General features: G+C 52.6%; 7 protein-coding genes across 7 annotated transcripts; 5 read left to right on the top strand and 2 right to left on the bottom strand.

Annotated features, from left to right (window-relative positions):
* The first annotated feature begins 665 nt into the window (after window positions 1–665).
* QC763_701750 (uncharacterized protein) lies at window positions 666–3402 on the top strand. The gene is made up of 4 exons (XM_062915190.1): window positions 666–1065; window positions 1127–2193; window positions 2251–2859; window positions 2926–3402. Exons 1-4 carry the CDS (start codon window positions 794–796, stop codon window positions 3075–3077), a joined length of 2100 nt encoding a protein of 699 aa, XP_062761462.1. The 5' UTR covers window positions 666–793; the 3' UTR covers window positions 3078–3402.
* Window positions 3403–4675: 1273 nt separating this feature from the next.
* QC763_701760 (uncharacterized protein) lies at window positions 4676–7069 on the top strand. The gene is made up of 2 exons (XM_062915191.1): window positions 4676–5735; window positions 5789–7069. The coding sequence occupies exons 1-2, from the start codon at window positions 5230–5232 to the stop codon at window positions 6786–6788; spliced, it is 1506 nt and encodes a 501-aa protein (XP_062761461.1). The 5' UTR covers window positions 4676–5229; the 3' UTR covers window positions 6789–7069.
* Window positions 7070–7151: 82 nt separating this feature from the next.
* Window positions 7152–7893, bottom strand: ini1 (Pre-mRNA-splicing factor ini1). Its single transcript, XM_062915192.1, has 3 exons — window positions 7742–7893; window positions 7421–7694; window positions 7152–7359 (listed from the first exon to the last, which is right to left on the bottom strand). Exons 1-3 carry the CDS (start codon window positions 7756–7758, stop codon window positions 7321–7323), a joined length of 330 nt encoding a protein of 109 aa, XP_062761460.1. The 5' UTR covers window positions 7759–7893; the 3' UTR covers window positions 7152–7320.
* Window positions 7894–8002: 109 nt separating this feature from the next.
* Window positions 8003–9452, top strand: QC763_701768 (uncharacterized protein; the record flags this gene model as incomplete). Its single annotated transcript, XM_062915193.1, has 2 exons — window positions 8003–8933; window positions 8997–9452. The coding sequence occupies exons 1-2, from the start codon at window positions 8343–8345 to the stop codon at window positions 9450–9452; spliced, it is 1047 nt and encodes a 348-aa protein (XP_062761459.1). The 5' UTR covers window positions 8003–8342.
* Window positions 9453–10301: 849 nt separating this feature from the next.
* On the top strand, window positions 10302–11906 carry QC763_701770 (uncharacterized protein; the record flags this gene model as incomplete). Its single annotated transcript, XM_062915194.1, has 3 exons — window positions 10302–10317; window positions 10369–10585; window positions 10823–11906. 3 exons carry the CDS (start codon window positions 10302–10304, stop codon window positions 11904–11906), a joined length of 1317 nt encoding a protein of 438 aa, XP_062761458.1.
* A 35-nt stretch (window positions 11907–11941) lies between these two features.
* QC763_701780 (uncharacterized protein) lies at window positions 11942–13294 on the bottom strand. The gene is made up of 2 exons (XM_062915195.1): window positions 12289–13294; window positions 11942–12234 (listed from the first exon to the last, which is right to left on the bottom strand). The coding sequence occupies exons 1-2, from the start codon at window positions 12560–12562 to the stop codon at window positions 12152–12154; spliced, it is 357 nt and encodes a 118-aa protein (XP_062761457.1). The 5' UTR covers window positions 12563–13294; the 3' UTR covers window positions 11942–12151.
* Window positions 12872–17838, top strand: DRS2 (aminophospholipid translocase). Its single transcript, XM_062915196.1, has 3 exons — window positions 12872–16671; window positions 16727–17394; window positions 17452–17838. Exons 1-3 carry the CDS (start codon window positions 13456–13458, stop codon window positions 17627–17629), a joined length of 4062 nt encoding a protein of 1353 aa, XP_062761456.1. The 5' UTR covers window positions 12872–13455; the 3' UTR covers window positions 17630–17838.
* The last annotated feature ends 788 nt before the right edge of the window (window positions 17839–18626 follow it).

Raw genomic sequence — 18626 nt, 5'->3', positions numbered from 1 at the left:
GATAAGAGGGTCCTTTGTCGTAGATATGCATTGTGTCGTTAGACCCTGAGCACCACCACCACGGAGATAAGACCCTTTACAGTGAGATTAATTGGTCCATGAGGCTTTCGTCAGCGAACTAATCCCCCGAGTCGGGTTGTTTTGCCCGCCCGTTGCAACGGAAGAGGGCTTTCACTGGACTGAAGTGACCGACTTACACAAGAGACATGATGGCTTGGCATCTGCACCCCACTTGCCGTTAAGCTTAGGTAGCGGGTGGGGGAGCCGCTAGGGGACGAGCGAACTCCGCTAACCGTTGAAGATGTCTGCCCTACGAGGAGCTTTCTTCTTCAAAGACTTGCTTTTTGTAGGTCTGGTAGCAAAGAGGAAATAGCCAGAGAGTTTTATATATACCTACGTGGAAGATGAGGCAATCTACCTACCTTATATAACCTCAGAAGATCGGATGCTGTCCAGCAAGTGGCACCGGCCAGAAGACGGAATGGGGGGGTGCATGCTTCCTACCGCTTCGGGCTACGGCAGGGTGCAACTGCCAAAGAGACCCGGGCGGACTAGTATGCATCTGGCGCCGAGTTCGCTGTAGGCGGGTGCACGCAATTGCTTCGAGATCTCGCGCGCTTTCAGACGCTGTTGCCTCCTCATCACGAGGATGTTGCTGTTGACAATGCCAGGGCCCCTTTGGTTTTCAATCATGGGATGGCGAGATGTGTTTCTGCTGTCTCCAGTAACCTCACCTCCTTGAATCGACGGAAACACCACCACCGCTGTGTGCTACCCCAGATTATTCGCCATCATGGCACAGCAAGAGAACACCAGCAGATGCTCTCCGGTCGAACCATCCCAGCCTCGGTTTCCCGAAAACACCCGAGACATTCCGGGACCGACACGCCCAAGTGAGATCACTGAACACGCACGCATAAGACGCAATACCGCCTGTGTGCGGTGCCGGGATGCCAAAGTGCGCTGTAATGCCAGCTCTGCCTCGGGCCAGCCATGTCTACGATGCTCCAAGCTCGAGCTCCAATGCGTGGTGGATAAAAGTCATAAGCGGACGTCGAGGAGGAGGTAACATGAATTTCGACTCAGCTTAGTATCCAAGACTAACCATCGGCATTCACTCACACAGTAAACTGGAAGAACTGGCTGCTGAAGTGCAGAATATCAAGGACGCCGTGGTAGCTCCTCGCCCAATTCTTGATCTTCACCAGCATCACCAACCCTCCCATCTCCACCTACGAGCCCAGTCTATTTCCACCGAGCCCAGTTATATACCGTCTCTGTCAACCACCAGTATCAGTGCCAGTAACGCCAGTAGCAGCACCGTCTTCGGCCGGCCCAGGCTCTGCTCAGCCTCTAGCGAAAATGCTGTTGTACCACCACCACTTACACCAGCAGGTAGCAATGTCCCGTCGACAACTTGCCACGCTCAGCACCCTGCCGAGCCAAGGGCACTCGGGTCTCGAGTCTTTTCAGGGGAAGACATAGACTACTACTTTGAAAAGTACTTTGAGCACTTCCACCCCTACCTCCCAATAGTTCGCACCAAAGACCCAAATGCATGCTACCGACGAGGGCAGGTCCTCTTTTGGGCCATCATCATGACCGCTTGCCGCCGGTTCTCCCGGGACGACACCGCCTTTCAGTTTCTGATCGACTCCCTACTGCCACAAATATGGAGCGCCATCTCACAACCGCCACTAGATCTATCAGTCATCAACGCTGTCTTGCTACTGGCAACATGGCCCTTTCCCACAATCAGGTTTTTGTCTGATCCATCAATGATCTTTGCAGGGATAGCCATGAACTCGTCCTTCTTGATGGGGCTTCATACCGGCAGGGGAACCCATTCGGAGTTCAAGCATGCCACCGAGGTGAATGACACGACAGACGAAGAGGCTACTTTTACTTGGGCGGGATGTGCCATCATCTCTCATCGGGTGTCGGCATACATGGGCTGCCCATCAGCTAGTTCATTGTTTAACAAGACAGTTGACCAGTTGCTCGATCGCAGCAGTCAGTTTCCACTACCCAGGTATTTTTACCTGCATTTGGAAACAGCGCGGTTTGCGAACCGGGTGAGCAGGACCATGTGTGCTTCGCTGGAGGAAGCTCAGGGGGTGAGCCATCACTTGGTGGCGTACATGGAGGAGGAGTACACCAAGGTTCAGAGGCTGTTGTATCCAGACAACTCAGGTACACAGTTTTCGCTGTATGTGGCGGTGTCAACGACACAAAGCTAACAGGTAACAGACCTCGACCATTTCACCCTTTTGTCTACCCTCCTCGAGATCCAAACTTATTACTTCATGCCTTTGCCCGGCTACAGCCCCGAGCTCCTCAAAAGGAACCTCATCAAATGCTACACCACGGCCGAATCCCTTATCCACCAAGCGGCCTCAAGACTACACCGGGAAACAGCCTTTCTGCACTACGCTCCTCACTTTGTGTTTCGGACTCTTTTGTCGGCGATCTGCGTGGTAATGAGGGTTCATTTGGCTTCTTATACCAAGGGGTTTCAGGCAGACACTGTTGACGCGCTGATCAAGGAAGCGATTAGAGCGCTGAGGATATGTTCTGTGCAAGAAGGGGACTTGCATGTGAGATGTGCGAGCATGCTGGAAAATTACTGGGAGATGAGAAAAAGGTCGAATCACTGGTGTAGGACGGGGGTGAGCGTGTATACACATCGTCTGGGGGCGAGCTTGACGTTTGATTGCTTGAGGAGGTGGAAGAGGGATGTGGAGGATGCGAGGGATAATGGGAGGGGGGTGATTGGGCCTGGGGGGACGGAAGGGGGTGAGGATGGGGGGGAGAAGGTGGAAAATAACAATGTGAATGTGGGAGGGGTTGAGAGGGTTGGTGAGTTTGGACGACAGAAAACAGAAGAACAATATGAGGAGAGGCTAACCGAGGGTGTTTGAATAGATGAAGGACCGAGACCGACGGCAAATGCGGATTTGGGACTGGCGGATCCGTTTCAACGGTTTGACTGGAGTGTGTTTATGGATGATTTTGATTGGAGCTTCACGAATACGTCTACTTCGCCAGCGTTTATGGGGCCTATGGGACCGACTTGAGGAGGGGGTTTGTTGGTATAATAATATACATGATCGTGTTCTTTGCTAGGACTCGAGATGCCTGCTCCGTTCCTGCTCGCTCATCATCGTTGCAGCTTGTTGTTGTTGTGTGATGGTGGTGATGGCTCAACGATGGGTATGAACATATTGGGAAATAGTCACAAGACAACAGTAGACGAGAAGTCAGTCGGCGAGAAGGAAGTCGTAATAAAAATGTAAAGTGGTTACAAAAAGAAAGAGACGTGGAAACGGGCTATTGTTTACTTTTGCGGAAAAAAATCTACAAAAAAGTCAAAAGACTTTGACGCCATGTGATTGGTTCGAACTCGGGGTTCACTTCGACGCCAAATGTTTTGTTAGGCTCCTGGATCTGTAACTGTTTCGGGCATCTCCTAATACCACTTAGCCATTTGCCCCTCCCCAGGCGTCCCTGGTTGGAAATGCTATCTTGGAAAGGGAACTTATGTTCCCGGGAAGGGAAGGAGCGAGTGAGGGCAGTGAGGGAAGGAGCGATGGTGTTGGGGATTGGGGGAAGGAGCAGCCTTGACACATGGCGGCATGTGTTGCTTGTAGGTGGGAGAGGTTTCCCGTATTTGTTCAAATGCTTGCGGAAGCTTAGCAACCTTGTTCCATTACCTCTGTTCTTCCCTTTCTCTGCTTTGCTTACCACCATGCTTTTGACAGGCCTCATGTATATCTAGCCACCTTCAGCACTTCCATTCGTTGAGTACATTCGTTCGCCTTTTCATACTCATCAGCTTGTAATACAGATGCTGTTCCCAGTTTGGACTCAGAAGGAAATTAAAACACTCACTTAAAGAATAGGAGATGAGGTGTGCAACCCAACCACCTTGTTCTTGGTGTACTTGGGGTCTGTTTGAACAGCCTTTCTCTCTTATTTGACGTTAATTTTGAGTATGTGCCCAGGATACAGCTCTTCACAGATGAAAAGTGCCCGATCCCCCTGAGGCTCGGGGAAAGAAAATAGAAACTCGGCCCCGGATCCATTGGCCTAGAAACACGGCAAATGTCGTCCGAGAATTTGATCTTGGCACTCCGGATCCACCACCGTTCCCCGGATCTCGGTTGCGGGGCTAAAATTCTTGAGATCAGATGAAAATAATGACTTTGAAGTCTATGTAACAGAATATCTTGGACGGTTAAACATAACTCAAAGGAGTGAAGGTAAAGGGCTCCCGGAAGTGACGAGAATTTACAGTCATCTTGACATGTTCTTCACGTTGCTTTTGATAAAAAAACCCATCATGAACTGACAAAGAACTGCCGCATGGCACACCGCTTGTCGTCTGGTGACATCCCCGGACGAGATGACCCGCCTGTTCTTCCCCTTCAAGGTCTACCCATCCCACTTCCCACCTGCAAACCAAGAAGACGCAATGTTCCCGTCGACTGTTATAAAACGGCCATGACCATAGAGATATGGCCACGATGGCAATGACGGGCCTGCAGATTAGCTTAATGCGAAGCTTAACACTTCTTAGGGTCTGGTGATGATGTCGAGCATCTTGCACGTGCTGAAGCGAGCAGAACTAACATCTGGAGGTTCAGGCAAGATAGCACGAGACTTGCTCCATCATGCCATTTTTGCTGGGAGACCCAAGTCGCTTTCTACCGCAACCAGCGAACAGGCTTCCCCACCAATTAATTGTTGCTCTTGATGCGACGCGGCCAACAAAAGACACAGGCCAAGCTGCACACCGATAGCCGAGGCTCGGGGGGTGACCAGCACCAGAAAGGAAGCCCGGCCAATTGCAAATTACGGAGCGCACGGCTTTGAACCACCACCACCCGCAGGTTCACCGGGGGCACATGTTCCTGCTTCTCCGCTTGCGCTGGACTGGACGGACAGAGATCAGAAAACGTCTGAAGAAACACCACGATGGCCTCCAGTCTGCACTAAAAACAGCCAAAAAGTCAATTCACACACCACCTACCACCGTTGCTGGACTGCCCTCGCCCACCTCAGCCAGCCACAGCGCGTGTTTTTGATAACCTGGTTCAGGTCCATCCTCAGCCCCCAACCTCCCAATTCGACGACACTTTACTGTGGTCGCGATACACACACACACACACACACACATTTTGACACTTTGACAACTCTGCACAACACACCCGCGCGCAGTTTCCCACCATGGCGCCCTCCTCCAACCGGTCATCTGTTGTCAGCTCCGAGCCCAACGGCAACAGCAACGGCACCAACCTCATGACCTCAAGCATCTCCTCCCTTTCCTCGTCCATGAACTCCCCCCGGCCCACCTCTTCCTCCTCGCACATCACAAAGACCTACCGACAAGCCTCTACTCTCTTCCTCACGCGTCGTCTGCCAGAAGCCCTCTCCACCGTTCTCCCTCTGGTCTCCCCCGTCCCCCAAACCGAAAACGACCCCAACAGCCCCTTCGACCCAGCCCCGGCAGCGAAAGCTTCCCGGTCTTCCCGCATCAAAGTATGGTCCTTGTACCTGACCATCCTCAACGCGATCCTCGAGCTCGATTCCGAAGAGGGTAAAGCCGCCTTTGGGACGGCCGAGTGGCGCGCCTTGTGCCACAAAGTCAAGGATGGGGAGATTTGGGAGGAGGTGGTAAAGAATGGTTATCACGGGGTAGAAGGCGATGTTGACGCTGATGTGGTAATCAACTTGTATGCCCCCCCTTCTCTTCGCTCCCGACGAATAACTAACCACCCCAATGCAGAGCAACCCTCCTCCTAGCCCACGCCAAAACCCAAACCCACACCCAAACCCGCCTAGAAACCTACCTCTCCTCTCCCCCTTCCCCCCTTCCCACATCGGCAGACTTCTCCCGGTCCAGCTCCCGTCCTCCCCACCTCCGCGAGCGCTCCAACAGCGTCATCTCCCGCAATGGAGGCAACGGCACCGACACCCCGCGGGATTTGGCCTCCCGCCTCAAACTTTTGGAACTATACACCCTGCACGTCCTCCCGCGCAACCAGGAGTGGGTCTACGCCAAGGAATTCATCTCTGTCTCCCCCGTCCTGGACGAGGAGCGTCGCGAGGCGTTCCTGCAGGCGCTTGACAGTCTGCAGGAGGAGCAAAAGGAGTTTGAGAGAATTGAGGAGCTGAAGAGGAAGGAGAATGAGGAGAGGATCAAGAGGGATATTGAGGAGGCGAGGAGGTTGAGGGCGGAGAATGAGGAGAGGGAAAGGAAGAGGCTTGAGGAGGAGAGGGTGAGGAGGGAGAGGGAGGAGAAGGAGAGGAAGGAGAGGATTGCGGGGAAGAGCAAGACAAAGGGGAAGGGCGGGGTGACGGAGGGGGATTTCGGGCTGGATGATGGGGGCAGTAGTACGAGTAGTGGTGGTGGTGGGGTGAAGAAGAGGAAGGGGGGGTTGGCAAAGGTGCCGCCTAGTAGTATCAAGAAGGGGGGTGGTGCGGGGGCGAAGATGCCGGTGGGGGGTCCTTCGGGGGGGAAGGCGAGGAGGGATAGTGAGGGGACCATGACGTTGGCCAGTAGGGCGACGGTGGTGTTGGGGAATTTGAAGGGGGTGGTGGATCAGTTTGCCAAGGCGTGGCAGATGAACCCGTTTGCGATGTATAGGTTTTTGGCGTTTATTATTGGGTTGGTGGTTGTGTTTGGGAGGAAGAGGACGAGGGAGAGGGTGATGAGGCTGGTGGGGGTTGCTTGGGGGAAGGTGGCTGCCACGGCGGGGATGGGGACCAAGGTCAGCTATATCTGAGTGACTTGCGGGCATGTGGCTGTATCCCGTTAATGGGTTGTGGGCTGTATATCATGTTGTGTTGTGATTCTTCTTTGCATCGCGAGCTGGGGCGCTCTCTTCCGGTCTTGTTTTTACCCACTTAATTTGTTTTCCTTGTTATGCACGTTGTATTTTCGCAAGACTTGTTGCATCATCATGATGGAGATGAGAAAAGAGAAGAATAATATCAGTTTCCAGTATAAGACTAGTATAGCGCAGAGAGAAGACAAAAAGAACAAAAGTATTCCACTTGGGTACTCATTGGACTTGAAATCTGCAGTGTGTTTATTCATGACAGAATATATGTCCTCCCACGCTCGCAAGGGGTATATAATGACAAATGTCCGTTTCTTTTTTCTCTTTGCTCCCAAACGCCATGAACGCCGTTTCTATGCTCTTCTTCTCCGCTCCTTGAAGCCACATCTAGATGACATCAATCCTCACCGCAACGCAAAATATCATGCATGGTAGTATTAAAAAATAAAACCGCCCAGCCCAGGGCACCACCCTACTAGAACCCCGTCCGATTCGTTTTCTTTTGGTAAAACAGCTGTTGACAAAGACATTAGTATCCATGCCGCCATATATAGAGCGTAAGGGGGGAAACGTACATCAGTCCTCGAACTCCCCAGGTTGATAATCTTTGGGCACCCGTCCCGGTCCTTTTCGAGGCGGGTGCACTCGAAGCAGTAGAAGGCGTCCGAGATGCCCTCGCCGCCGCAGACGACGCACTTGTTTTGGTAGTTGCCGAAGGAGCACTCGTCGCAGATGCGGACGAGGGTGGTGGGTCGGACGTAGGAGTCGCAGACGGGGCACTTGCCGTCGCACTTGTCGCAGAGGCGGCCGATGGCTATGCCGGGTTGTTTGCGGCACATTACTAGGTCTCTGGAGGGGGGGTTAGCCGGGTTGGGGGGGATGGGTAGGGGACGTACGGGTGGTGGCGGGACATGGTCGCGGTGGGTTTGTTCGGGGTGTATGAGGGTTGTCTGGAGAGAATGGTGGGAGGTAGAGGTTGCCGTCGTTAAAGTGGCAGGCAAATAGTCGGACGCGGTAAAGATACGCGACGATTTCAGTAGAAAAGGTTGTAATTTATCAGCCTCGGCAGGCGAGCGCAACACAGTGTGGCGCATTTGTTCACAGTGGCCCAGCCTTGCCTTGCCTTGCTTGCTTCTCCATTCTCCACAAATTAGCGCTGCTTCTGTGGAGAAAACCTGGAGCTAAGCTTCAGGGACAAGCCGTGGGGTTTCCAGCCTGTGATTCTCATCCCCCCTCGTGGTTGCTGGGGGTTGTGTGTTTCCGCTTTCTTTTCTTTCTTTATTTTGTTATCGAGGCGACCATAGTCTATATCACGAGCTCTGCTGGGCAAGTTGACCGCGATCTTGTTTCTTTCGCTGCTGTTGCGACAACACCGGAGCATCAAGTGGACAGCGCCGAGTGAACAGGTGATCGTCACTGTTTCCCCAACTTCCATTTCGCGTGCGCGCGACACCTCACAATTTTATATGTCAACCAAACATTCAGAAATCAACTCCAATGGCCGAACTCGAAGAGTTCCCCTCAAGGAACAGGAACAAGCGAAAAGCCTCCTCCAGCCCACCACCCTCCAACGCGGAAGCCAAGCGCTCACGGGTCGACGACTTGCCAGACTACCATGATGATCACAGGGGACCTCCTCACCAAGGAGACCCTCTAGGTTATGACAACCGATCCCGCAGTCCATTCCACCAAAGACATCCCAACTCTTCTTACCCAAGAAGAGACAGCTACCGCCAACCGGCCCCGCTACCGCAGGAACCGCTGGCCCCACCACCAAAAAAGTCAGTCACCCAGGAAGAGCGCAAGCGCGGCCAGAGGCTGTTTGGTGGGATTTTGGGGACTTTGAGCGGGCAGACGAGGGAAGGTAGTAATTTGCATAAACGGAGGCAGGATATCGAGCGGAGGCAGCATGAGAGGGTGCAGAGGCAGGAGGTGGAGGATGAGAAGCACAGGCGGGAGAGGTTGGAGAGGGGGAGGAGGGAGAGGATGATGAATCAGATTGAGGTGGATGAGAAGAGTATGCATGCGAGGCATGAGGATAGGATGGAGAAGGCGAGGTGTTTGATGACGAGGAGTTATCCGAGGATTGTGAGTTTTTCAACCTTTGGTTGTGGGGTGGGATGGGGTACATAAAGCTAACATTTTTTGCAGCTCTACCGCCCTTGGGAACTAACGCGGGAACAATCACGGACGGTTAGCAATCAGGTCCGTGATGCGGAAGACAGGATAGATAGGGAGTTGGCGGTGTGGAAGAGGGAGAGGGAGAGGAGGTATCGTGAGTTGGGGGCTCCGGTGCCGGCACCTGTACGTCCTAGGGAGGATAGTCATCGTCGAGAACCAGCACATACCAGAAAGGAAGACGGCCGTCGGGAAAGAGACAGACCACGGGAACCAGCACCGATTTCCGAAAACGATAGCGGCGATGATGGTCGTCATCAGCAGGACAGCCTGCCAAAAGATACCCAGATGGAGGTGGATGACCACCAGCCCAAGAAGAACGAACAGGTTCAAGAGAAGGAGAAGGACAGTGAACAGAAGCGACGAAGCTCGGATCAGCATCATGACGAGGTGATGGTGCAGGATGCGGAGGATACAGTTATTTACTAATACTTCGGCTGCGTTGTTATCGTGTGGGCATCGAGTTGGGAAGTTTTGATATGGGAGTTGGAGATGGGATATTAATCATCAGTCATGGGTCTCCTTTTGTTGGAGCGTTGATTTCGTTTATTTTTGTCTTACGATTTTCTTTTGCTATTCTTGTTGAATTCAGAGGCCGGGGGAGGCATTTGAGTGGTATACCAGGGCCAGACTGAGGAAAGGTCTTTGACGGGCACGAGACGGATGATGAAATAATGATATCGGGACAAGCCGCTTTGATTAAAATGATCAAATCACCAGGATCGGGTATGACTTTGACTGGTGGTTGTGTGCTGTGGAAGAAGTATGGATCACGAAATCATTCAACATCAACATTGGCGTGCATGGATTTGAGATGTCGTGAGAGGTAAGACCGGATGAATGACCCAGGAATAGGTAACGATTACTTGATTAGTTACATGCTTTTTGCTTTTGACGGTGAGATGTTCAAGTCAGGGCGCGGAAAATGCAACTGAGTTGTTTGTTTTCATTCCGTGGCCACCCGTTGTTTAGGGGGGTTTGAGGCTGAACAGTTGCCCAAGATGGTGATGCCGTTCCGGCGGTGGCCGAGTGGGTTGCGGTAGCGAGGTCAGTTGACAGGCAGGATTTGGGGGGGGTTGTTGGTTTTTGGATACGAGAAGACAAAACACCAAAAAAAGGGGGTCTCTTCGCTAAGGGCTCACAACTGATGGGAGTGTACAGAGAAGATGAAAAGAGATTTTGTTGCTTGGTTGGAGTCAATGATGGATTGATGGCGATAAAGCACAGTAGATAGGTAGGACGGAGCAAAGCGGAGTTAACATCAGCTAATCAATTTCAATGGCGGCTTGCATAGGTAGGTACTATATCTGCCGATTTCTTATTAGAGGCTCACAAATCCACCAAGCAAATGCCTCGGCCGTGGTACCTGGATATGGATTCTGGTTCCCGGAATCGATCAAATCGGTTGGCCCTTTTGGGTGGCATGAGGGGGGGAGCTCTTGGCTTTGCTGCATGGGCAAGCAACGGCTTAGACTCGGGATCGGAATTCATGACGCAGCTGTTGAAAGGGAAATGCGGGGCTTCATGCAACCGATTGCAGGTATGATTGTTGCAGTAGGGTTGTGAGTTGGTATATAAACCATCATCACTTCTTTTGGTTTGTTGTATGATTTGAGAGTTCATTCAGCGTGGGTTTGAAATTTGAACTCGGTTGCGTGTCTTTGGTTCGACGTTGAATGGTAGACGTTGACAGCCCCTGAGAGACACCACGCATAAACACCGTTGGGTAAGACACCACCACCCCCTTGACGCCACCACCACCGTCATCACCAAACTTTATTTACTTACCCCTTTTCCAGAATCAAGCCCCCTAAAACCGCCAAAAAAAAAATGGTCGACAAACTCGTCCCCAACGACCCCCGCGTCAAACACCACACCACCACCCTCCCCTCAGGACACACCTACCACTACCTCGAAGCCCTCCCCTCCAGCGGCACCCCCGCCGCGACGGTAGTCCTCATCCATGGCTTCCCCGACCTCTCCTTCGGCTGGCGCCACCAAATCCCCTTCCTCACCTCCCTCTCCCTCCGCGTCATCGTCCCCGACATGCTAGGCTACGGCCTCTCCTCCGCCCCTTCCCCCATCCCGCCCTATTCCTACAAATCCCTCTCCACCGACCTCGCCTCCCTCATTCAGCTCGTCTCCCCCTCCCACCCCATCATCCTCGGCGGCCACGACTGGGGCGGCGCCATCGTCTGGCGCCTCGCCCTCCGGCACCCCGCCCTCATCCTGGGCGTCTTCAGCATCTGCACCCCTTACAACGCCCCCAACAGCCAGGGTTACATCCCCAAAAAGGTCCTCATCGACCAGTTCCTCCCCAACTTTGCCTACCAGCTCCAATTCGAAGATCCCACCCTCGAAAACAAAATCCAGGCCGCCGGGAGGGACGGCATCAGAAAGTTTCTAAACATCCTCTACGGCAGCAAAGACAGCAAAACTGGCAAGGGCCATTTCGTCGCCAACGTGGGGATTGACCTCTCCCTTTTTGACGAAGGAGTCAAAGTGGAAAAGTCAGAGTTGTTGTCCGAGGAGGAGCTGGAGTTTTACGTTGACCAGTATGAGCGTAACGGGGTCCACGCCCCGATGAATTACTACCGGACGTGGGACGTGAATTACGAGGAGGAGAAGGCTGATTTGGTGAAGGAGGGGAAGAGCAAGGTTGAGGTGCCGGGCATGATTCTTACCGCGACGAGGGACACTGCCTTGCCGCCGAAGATGGCGGATAATATGGAGCAGTTTTTCCCCAGGGGGTTGATCAAGAGAGAGGTGGAGGCCAATCATTGGGCTACGTGGGAGAATCCGGAAGAGGTTAACAAGGCTATTGGGGAGTTTGTGGGGGAGTTGCTCAAGGGGAGGGCGATGGGGTTCAAGGCTTCGATTTGAAAGAGACAAGATTGGGGGTGGCAAGTCAGGTGTGTTTATGATATAATACGGTTGTTTAGGATAATTTCGATTTTACTATGTTTGTTATGACTGAGAATTCTGAACGAGACCGCCCGTGAAATGCGCCAAAACGCCTGATTTAGCAATGAACATGAAACCCAGGGAATGATACACACCTCGCGTCAGTTCCCGATGCCTGGCGCCTGACCTTCTGACCCGACCTCCACCAGTCCCATCTTCATCACTCACTTCAGAGACCTCTTGGTGCCATCCACAATTGGCGCTGCTGCTGACTTTTTCTTTTCTGGCTTACCACACACGGCGCAGGCTGTGACAATGTTAGCTAACAATCCCAACTGCTAACCAGAAAAGAGAAACCCACCAGCTGCCTTGTATGCGCACTTGTGGCAATATGTGTGCCCTTGGTTTACCTTGGTCTTGCATTGTGTGCAAGAACTCGAATACTGAGCATATGGGTTCTTCGCCGCTTTTGACAGCAGCTTGCTCTTGGAAATGCCGTTCTGCCCGAGGGTGGCTGATTTGGACGACGATGCTGATGATGAGGCGGCTGAGCCGTAGTACATCTCACTCTTCTTCTTGACGCCCGGCGTGGCTAGTGTGGTTGAGCTGAGTTTTTGGCATTTTCCGCAGACCATTTTGTCTGATGTGAAGAATCGGTATTGCTGTTCTGGATTGGTTGTGAGGTCGGTTTGGAAAAGCGTCAAATGCGCTGGTGACCGTGGTCAGATATGGCCCGTTGTGAGTGAGCGAATGAATGAATGGTGAAAGATGAGATGAGTTGCTGTAAGTGAAGCTAGGGTCCGCCACTGCAGTGGACGCCTACCAAGCAAGTTGCTTAGTCACTCTTCGTGGGACAGCTCTGAGGCGGCCTCGTGTCGGTGATTGGCTGCTGTCAGCCACTCCGAAACACTTCTTCGCAGGGGTCGGCTTTTACAGGCAGGGCTGTGACGTCCCAAGGCAATCCGCGCTAGCACTCCCTACAGCCAAAGTCAGGTTGCGCCGTTCTCCTGAAGAAGCCCGCCAAAGAGTGTCTTGGGTTTCCAGTTCTTCATATCACTACCTCACCACCCCCCTTGCTGCTCGGCAGCATCACGTTGTTACGATATCCTCGGCTTTGACAGCCATCGCTCCAAACGTTTGCCCACTGGAGTTGGGCGCAGAGAGACAACCTACGGGGCCCACGGCTGACGACGACAACGGGTCTTGTAGCCCAGACCCCAGTCCGCGAATCCTCCGCCGGTTGATGAAAGGAGGCTGTGCTCTCTCATATCAAAGAACACGGCGCCGTGTTATTTTTTTTAACTTGCAACTTCAGCTCGTCGCACGCCGCAACACCACACCCCGGCCCGAGTTTGCGATAGACCTAGACATACATACCCAATTCACGACTGCACACGAAGTACCACGACGACTACAGCTAACAACGATTCCCCCGCGTCCCATCGATCTGCCCATTGATTTATGCTTCGACACACCCCTTGACCGTGTCTCCCACCACCGATTGGCCGAAGCGGCGACGCCTTGAGGCATGACAGGCCGTCCGCCTCCCGGGGGTCCCGCGCCCCCGCGAAATGATCTCCTGCTCGATCTCGACAATGATCAGCCCGTATACAGCACAGGCCAGCGGTCAGCCTTGACCGACGACGACCTCTTAAATTCATATGCCTACGACCAGGACGGTGCGCAGGCGCGTCCCTCGGTATCCTACGATGACTTTGTAGGCTCTGGACAGGAAAGACAACAACCAGGAGGGAGGGGGCCACCACCTGTTGGCACATCGGCTTCCGCCGCAGGCCCCGCAAGCCCGTATGGATCGCAACCGGTCAACAGGCAATACAGCCAGACGTCAGATCTGGGCAACTACCAGAGATACGCCGACGACTTTGACGACTATCCGGAGGATGGGACCTCATATTACCAGGCCGGGGGAGCGCCCGGCGCTGATTCCGCAGCGGCGGCCAATGCGAGGAACCGTAATAGTGTTCTGAGCCTGGGTGGCGGCTTGCTCGGAAGAGTGAAAAACAAGCTTGGAATGGGTCAGGGATACTCGGAAATGGATCTGCCACTGACGGAATCACGGACGGGACCAAGACCCGAACCCGGGGGTGCCGGAGGGGGGGCTCCTCCGCCGAAGGATAAGGGGAATTTCAAGTTCGGCTTCGGACGGTCGAAGCCCGACCCGTCGACACTCGGACCCCGAATCATCCATCTCAACAACCCCCCAGCGAACGCCGCAAACAAGTACGTCGACAACCACGTATCGACGGCCAAGTACAATATTGCTACCTTTCTGCCCAAGTTCTTGTTTGAGCAGTTTTCGAAGTTTGCCAACATTTTCTTCTTGTTCACCGCTGGCTTGCAGCAGATTCCGGGCCTGTCGCCAACAAACAGATACACCACCATCGGTCCCCTTATTGTTGTGTTGTTGGTATCAGCGGGTAAGGAGTTGGTGGAGGATTACCGGCGAAAACAGGCCGACAAGGCCCTAAACCAGTCCAAGGCGCGGATCTTACGAGGGTCATCTTTTGAGGAAACGAAGTGGATCAATGTTTCTGTGGGCGACATTATTCGGGTTGAGTCCGAGGAGCCTTTCCCGGCCGATTTGGTCTTGGTGGCAAGCTCGGAGCCGGAAGGATTGTGCTATATCGAAACCGCAAACCTGGATGGAGAAACCAATCTGAAAATCAAGCAGGCCCTACCCGAGACGTCGACAATGGTTAGCTCGAGTGATCTTGGCAGGTTGGGAGGCAGGATCAAGTCCGAGCAGCCCAACAGCAGCCTTTACACATACGAAGCTACCCTAACGATGCAGGCTGGTGGAGGAGAGAAAGAGCTGCCCCTGAATCCCGAGCAGCTGTTGCTTCGTGGTGCTACTTTGCGCAACACCCCCTGGATCCACGGTGTGGTTGTGTTCACCGGCCACGAGACCAAGCTCATGCGAAATGCAACGGCGACCCCCATCAAACGCACCAGGGTTGAGAAACAGCTCAACACCCTCGTGTTGGTTCTCGTCGGTATTCTTTTGGTTCTCAGTGCCATCTCTACCATCGGTCATCTTGTCCAGCAAAGCGTTCAAGGTGACGCCCTCGCTTATCTCTACCTGGATTCCATGGACGGCGCCGCTGCTGTTGCTCGTCTCTTTATCAAGGATATGGTAACGTACTGGGTGCTCTTCTCCGCTTTGGTTCCCATCTCTCTCTTCGTCACCCTCGAATTGGTCAAGTACTGGCACGGCATTCTCATCAATGACGATATGGATATCTACTACGACGTCAACGACACCCCTGCGAACTGCCGCACGTCGAGTTTGGTGGAGGAGTTGGGCATGGTGGAATATGTGTTTTCCGACAAGACTGGTACCTTGACCTGCAATATGATGGAGTTCAAGGCGTGTTCGATTGCTGGAATTATGTATGCCGAAAAGGTGCCCGAGGACCGCGTGCCGACGATGGAGGATGGTGTCGAAGTTGGCATCCATGAGTTTAGGCAGCTCAGGGAGAACATTAAGAGCCACCCTAGCGCCCAGGCCATTCACCACTTTCTTGCCCTGCTGGCCACCTGCCACACGGTTATCCCCGAGACGAGCGACACTGGCAACATCAAGTACCAGGCTGCTTCTCCTGACGAAGGTGCTCTTGTCGAAGGAGCTGTGCAGCTGGGCTACAAGTTTGTGGCTCGTAAGCCCCGCGCTGTGATTATCGAGGCCAATGGTGAAAGGCTCGAGTACGAGCTTTTGGCTGTGTGCGAGTTCAACTCCACCAGAAAGAGAATGACTACCATATACCGCTGCCCTGACGGGGTGGTTCGCTGCTACACCAAGGGTGCTGATACTGTTATCTTGGAGCGTCTGAACGATAACAACCCGCATGTCGATGTCACGCTTCGCCATCTCGAGGAGTATGCGTCGGAAGGTCTCCGGACTCTGTGCTTGGCCATGCGCGAGGTTCCTGAACATGAGTTCCAGGAGTGGTTCCAGATCTATGAAAAGGCCCAGACGACTGTCGGCGGAAACCGCGCAGACGAACTCGACAAGGCTGCGGAGCTCATTGAGCATGACTTCTACCTGCTTGGTGCCACCGCTATTGAGGACAAGCTGCAAGATGGTGTCCCCGAGACTATTCACACGCTTCAGGAGGCCGGTATCAAGGTCTGGGTCCTCACTGGCGACAGACAAGAAACTGCCATCAATATTGGCATGAGTTGCAAGCTTCTCAGCGAAGACATGATGCTGCTCATTGTTAACGAGGAGGATGCCGATGCTACAAGGGACAACCTGCAAAAGAAGATTGATGCCATTCGGAATCAAACCGATGCGACGATTGAGATGGATACTCTGGCTCTGGTCATTGATGGAAAATCCCTAACGTATGCCCTGGAGAAGGACATGGAGAAGCTTTTTCTCGATCTCGCGGTCATGTGCAAGGCGGTTATTTGCTGCCGTGTGTCTCCCCTGCAAAAGGCCATGGTGGTTAAGCTGGTCAAGAAGTATCAGAAGCAGTCGATTCTTCTCGCTATTGGCGATGGAGCCAACGACGTTTCCATGATTCAGGCTGCTCATATTGGTATTGGTATCAGTGGTATGGAAGGTCTCCAGGCTGCCCGCAGTGCTGATGTTTCCATTGCTCAGTTCCGGTACCTGAGGAAGCTGTTGCTTGTGCACGGTGCGTGGAGTTATCACCGTGTGGCGAAGGCTATTTTGTTTTCTTTTTACAAGAACATCACCTTGTATCTGACGCAGTTTTGGGTAGGTTTCTGTGTGAGAACTGAAAGGGTGAAGATCATGCTAATTGTTATCCCAGTACACGTTCCAAAACGTCTTCTCTGGTGAAGTCATTTACGAATCCTGGACCCTCTCCTTCTACAACGTCTTTTACACGGTCCTCCCTCCCCTCGTACTTGGTATCCTCGACCAGTTTGTCTCCGCCCGCCTGCTTGACCGCTATCCCCAACTCTACAACCTTGGTCAGAGCAACAGCTTCTTCAACAAGCGCGTCTTTGCCTCCTGGATCTCCAACGCGGTCTACCACTCTCTCCTGCTCTACATTGGCGGCTCCCTCTTCTGGATCAACGATGGTGTCCAAGGCAACAGCGTCCCCGCCGGAAAATGGGTCTGGGGTACAGCCATGTACGGCGCCGTCTTGTTGACTGTCCTTGGCAAGGCCGCGTTGGTGACGAACAACTGGACCAAGTACCACGTCATCGCCATCCCAGGCTCGTTTGTGATTTGGGTGGTGTTTGTAGCTGTCTACGGCATTGTCGCGCCCAAGCTCAACTTTTCGACGGAATACCACGGGATCATCCCCTTGCTGTTTTCCAGCCCGCAATTTTGGATCCAGATGCCGACGCTGGCGATTTTGTGCTTGTCGAGGGATTTTGCGTGGAAGTTTAGCAAGAGGTTGTGGAAGCCGGAGGCGTATCACCATGTGCAGGAGATTCAAAAGTATAATATTCAGGATTATAGGCCGAGGTATGTTTTTTGGACTCGCAAGCGGTAGGGAATTGGATGCTAACATTGGGGAAACAGAATGGAACAATTCCAAAAGGCGATTAGAAAAGTGAGGCAGGTGCAGAGGATGAGGAAGCAGAGGGGTTACGCCTTTTCGGCGGCGGACGAGTCGCAGACGAGAGTGTTGCAGGCGTATGATACTACGCAGCATAGAGGACGGTATGGAGAGATGGCTAGTTCGAGGCCGGTGCAATGATCTCTTCTTCTTTTGTCTCTCTTTTTTTGTGTGTGTTGTTGGTTGGGTTCAAGAAGGTGGGATGGATGTTGGAAGTGGAGGGGAGGTGGGTGGTTGTTGTTGTTGTTGTTGTTGTTTTATATTATCATGTTATTAATATTGAGCAAGTTTTGTGTTTTGTAATGTTTGTGGATGGACTTTTACAAAAGGGACACTGAGATGGAAAAGGGGGAAGGGGTGGGAGCAAGGGGTGGGAGCAAGGGGTGGGAGCAAGGGGTGGGAGCAAGGGAAGGGAGAAGGGGTGTTTGGGTTAATGGCATGAGCATTGATGGTTGGGGGAAGGGGGTGTGGTTCAGGGGAATGCGAATTGAGCTGAGCTTTGAATTGGAGTGTTTTAGTGCAATGTCTCTTGATCTTTGCACGTTGAGCTTTCTGCCTCTGGTTCCGTCTATTGGTGACTCGACTAGCATAACCACTGTGTCCTACCAAGATTAGGAACATGTTTCTTTCATTCACTGTCAGATGATATCATCACAGGTCCCAAACTCAACGCACAAGAGCTACTACGACTTTCCTCTTCCAGCAACATGTTTGCTTCCACAACACCGTTTTCGTACCAAAACTTGTGTCTGATCAGACCCGTAATCTACCTAAACCGAGTTTACCCTATCTCTGTTGTTACCCTTAAAGGTCCTAAGACGGTCCTGGATATGACAGATCAACATACCCCCCACACACAGTTTGCAGTTTTTTTTTTTTTTTTTTTTTTTTTTTTTTTTTTTTTTTTTTTTTTTTTTTTTCAAAAAGAGTCAGGTTGATGTACTAAAAGCGGCAGTTTGTTTCTTTTCTATTTGCTTGGGGTAGGTAGGTAGGTAGGTAGGTAGGTAGGTGGTTGTTGGTACCTTGCATTTGAGTACCATCAACCACATACACACACAAGCCTTGTCAACTCAGCTAGGTTGTGTACAATGGCGACACAGTGCGATAGAAAAGGGAAGGAAAAAAAAAAAAAAAAAGG

Source organism: Podospora pseudopauciseta (assembly GCF_035222475.1).
Source record: "Podospora pseudopauciseta strain CBS 411.78 chromosome 7 map unlocalized CBS411.78m_7, whole genome shotgun sequence".
Classification (NCBI taxonomy): domain Eukaryota; kingdom Fungi; phylum Ascomycota; class Sordariomycetes; order Sordariales; family Podosporaceae; genus Podospora; species Podospora pseudopauciseta.
The sequence above is the reverse complement of the archived record's forward strand: the minus strand, read 5'-3'. Positions and strand labels throughout refer to the sequence as shown.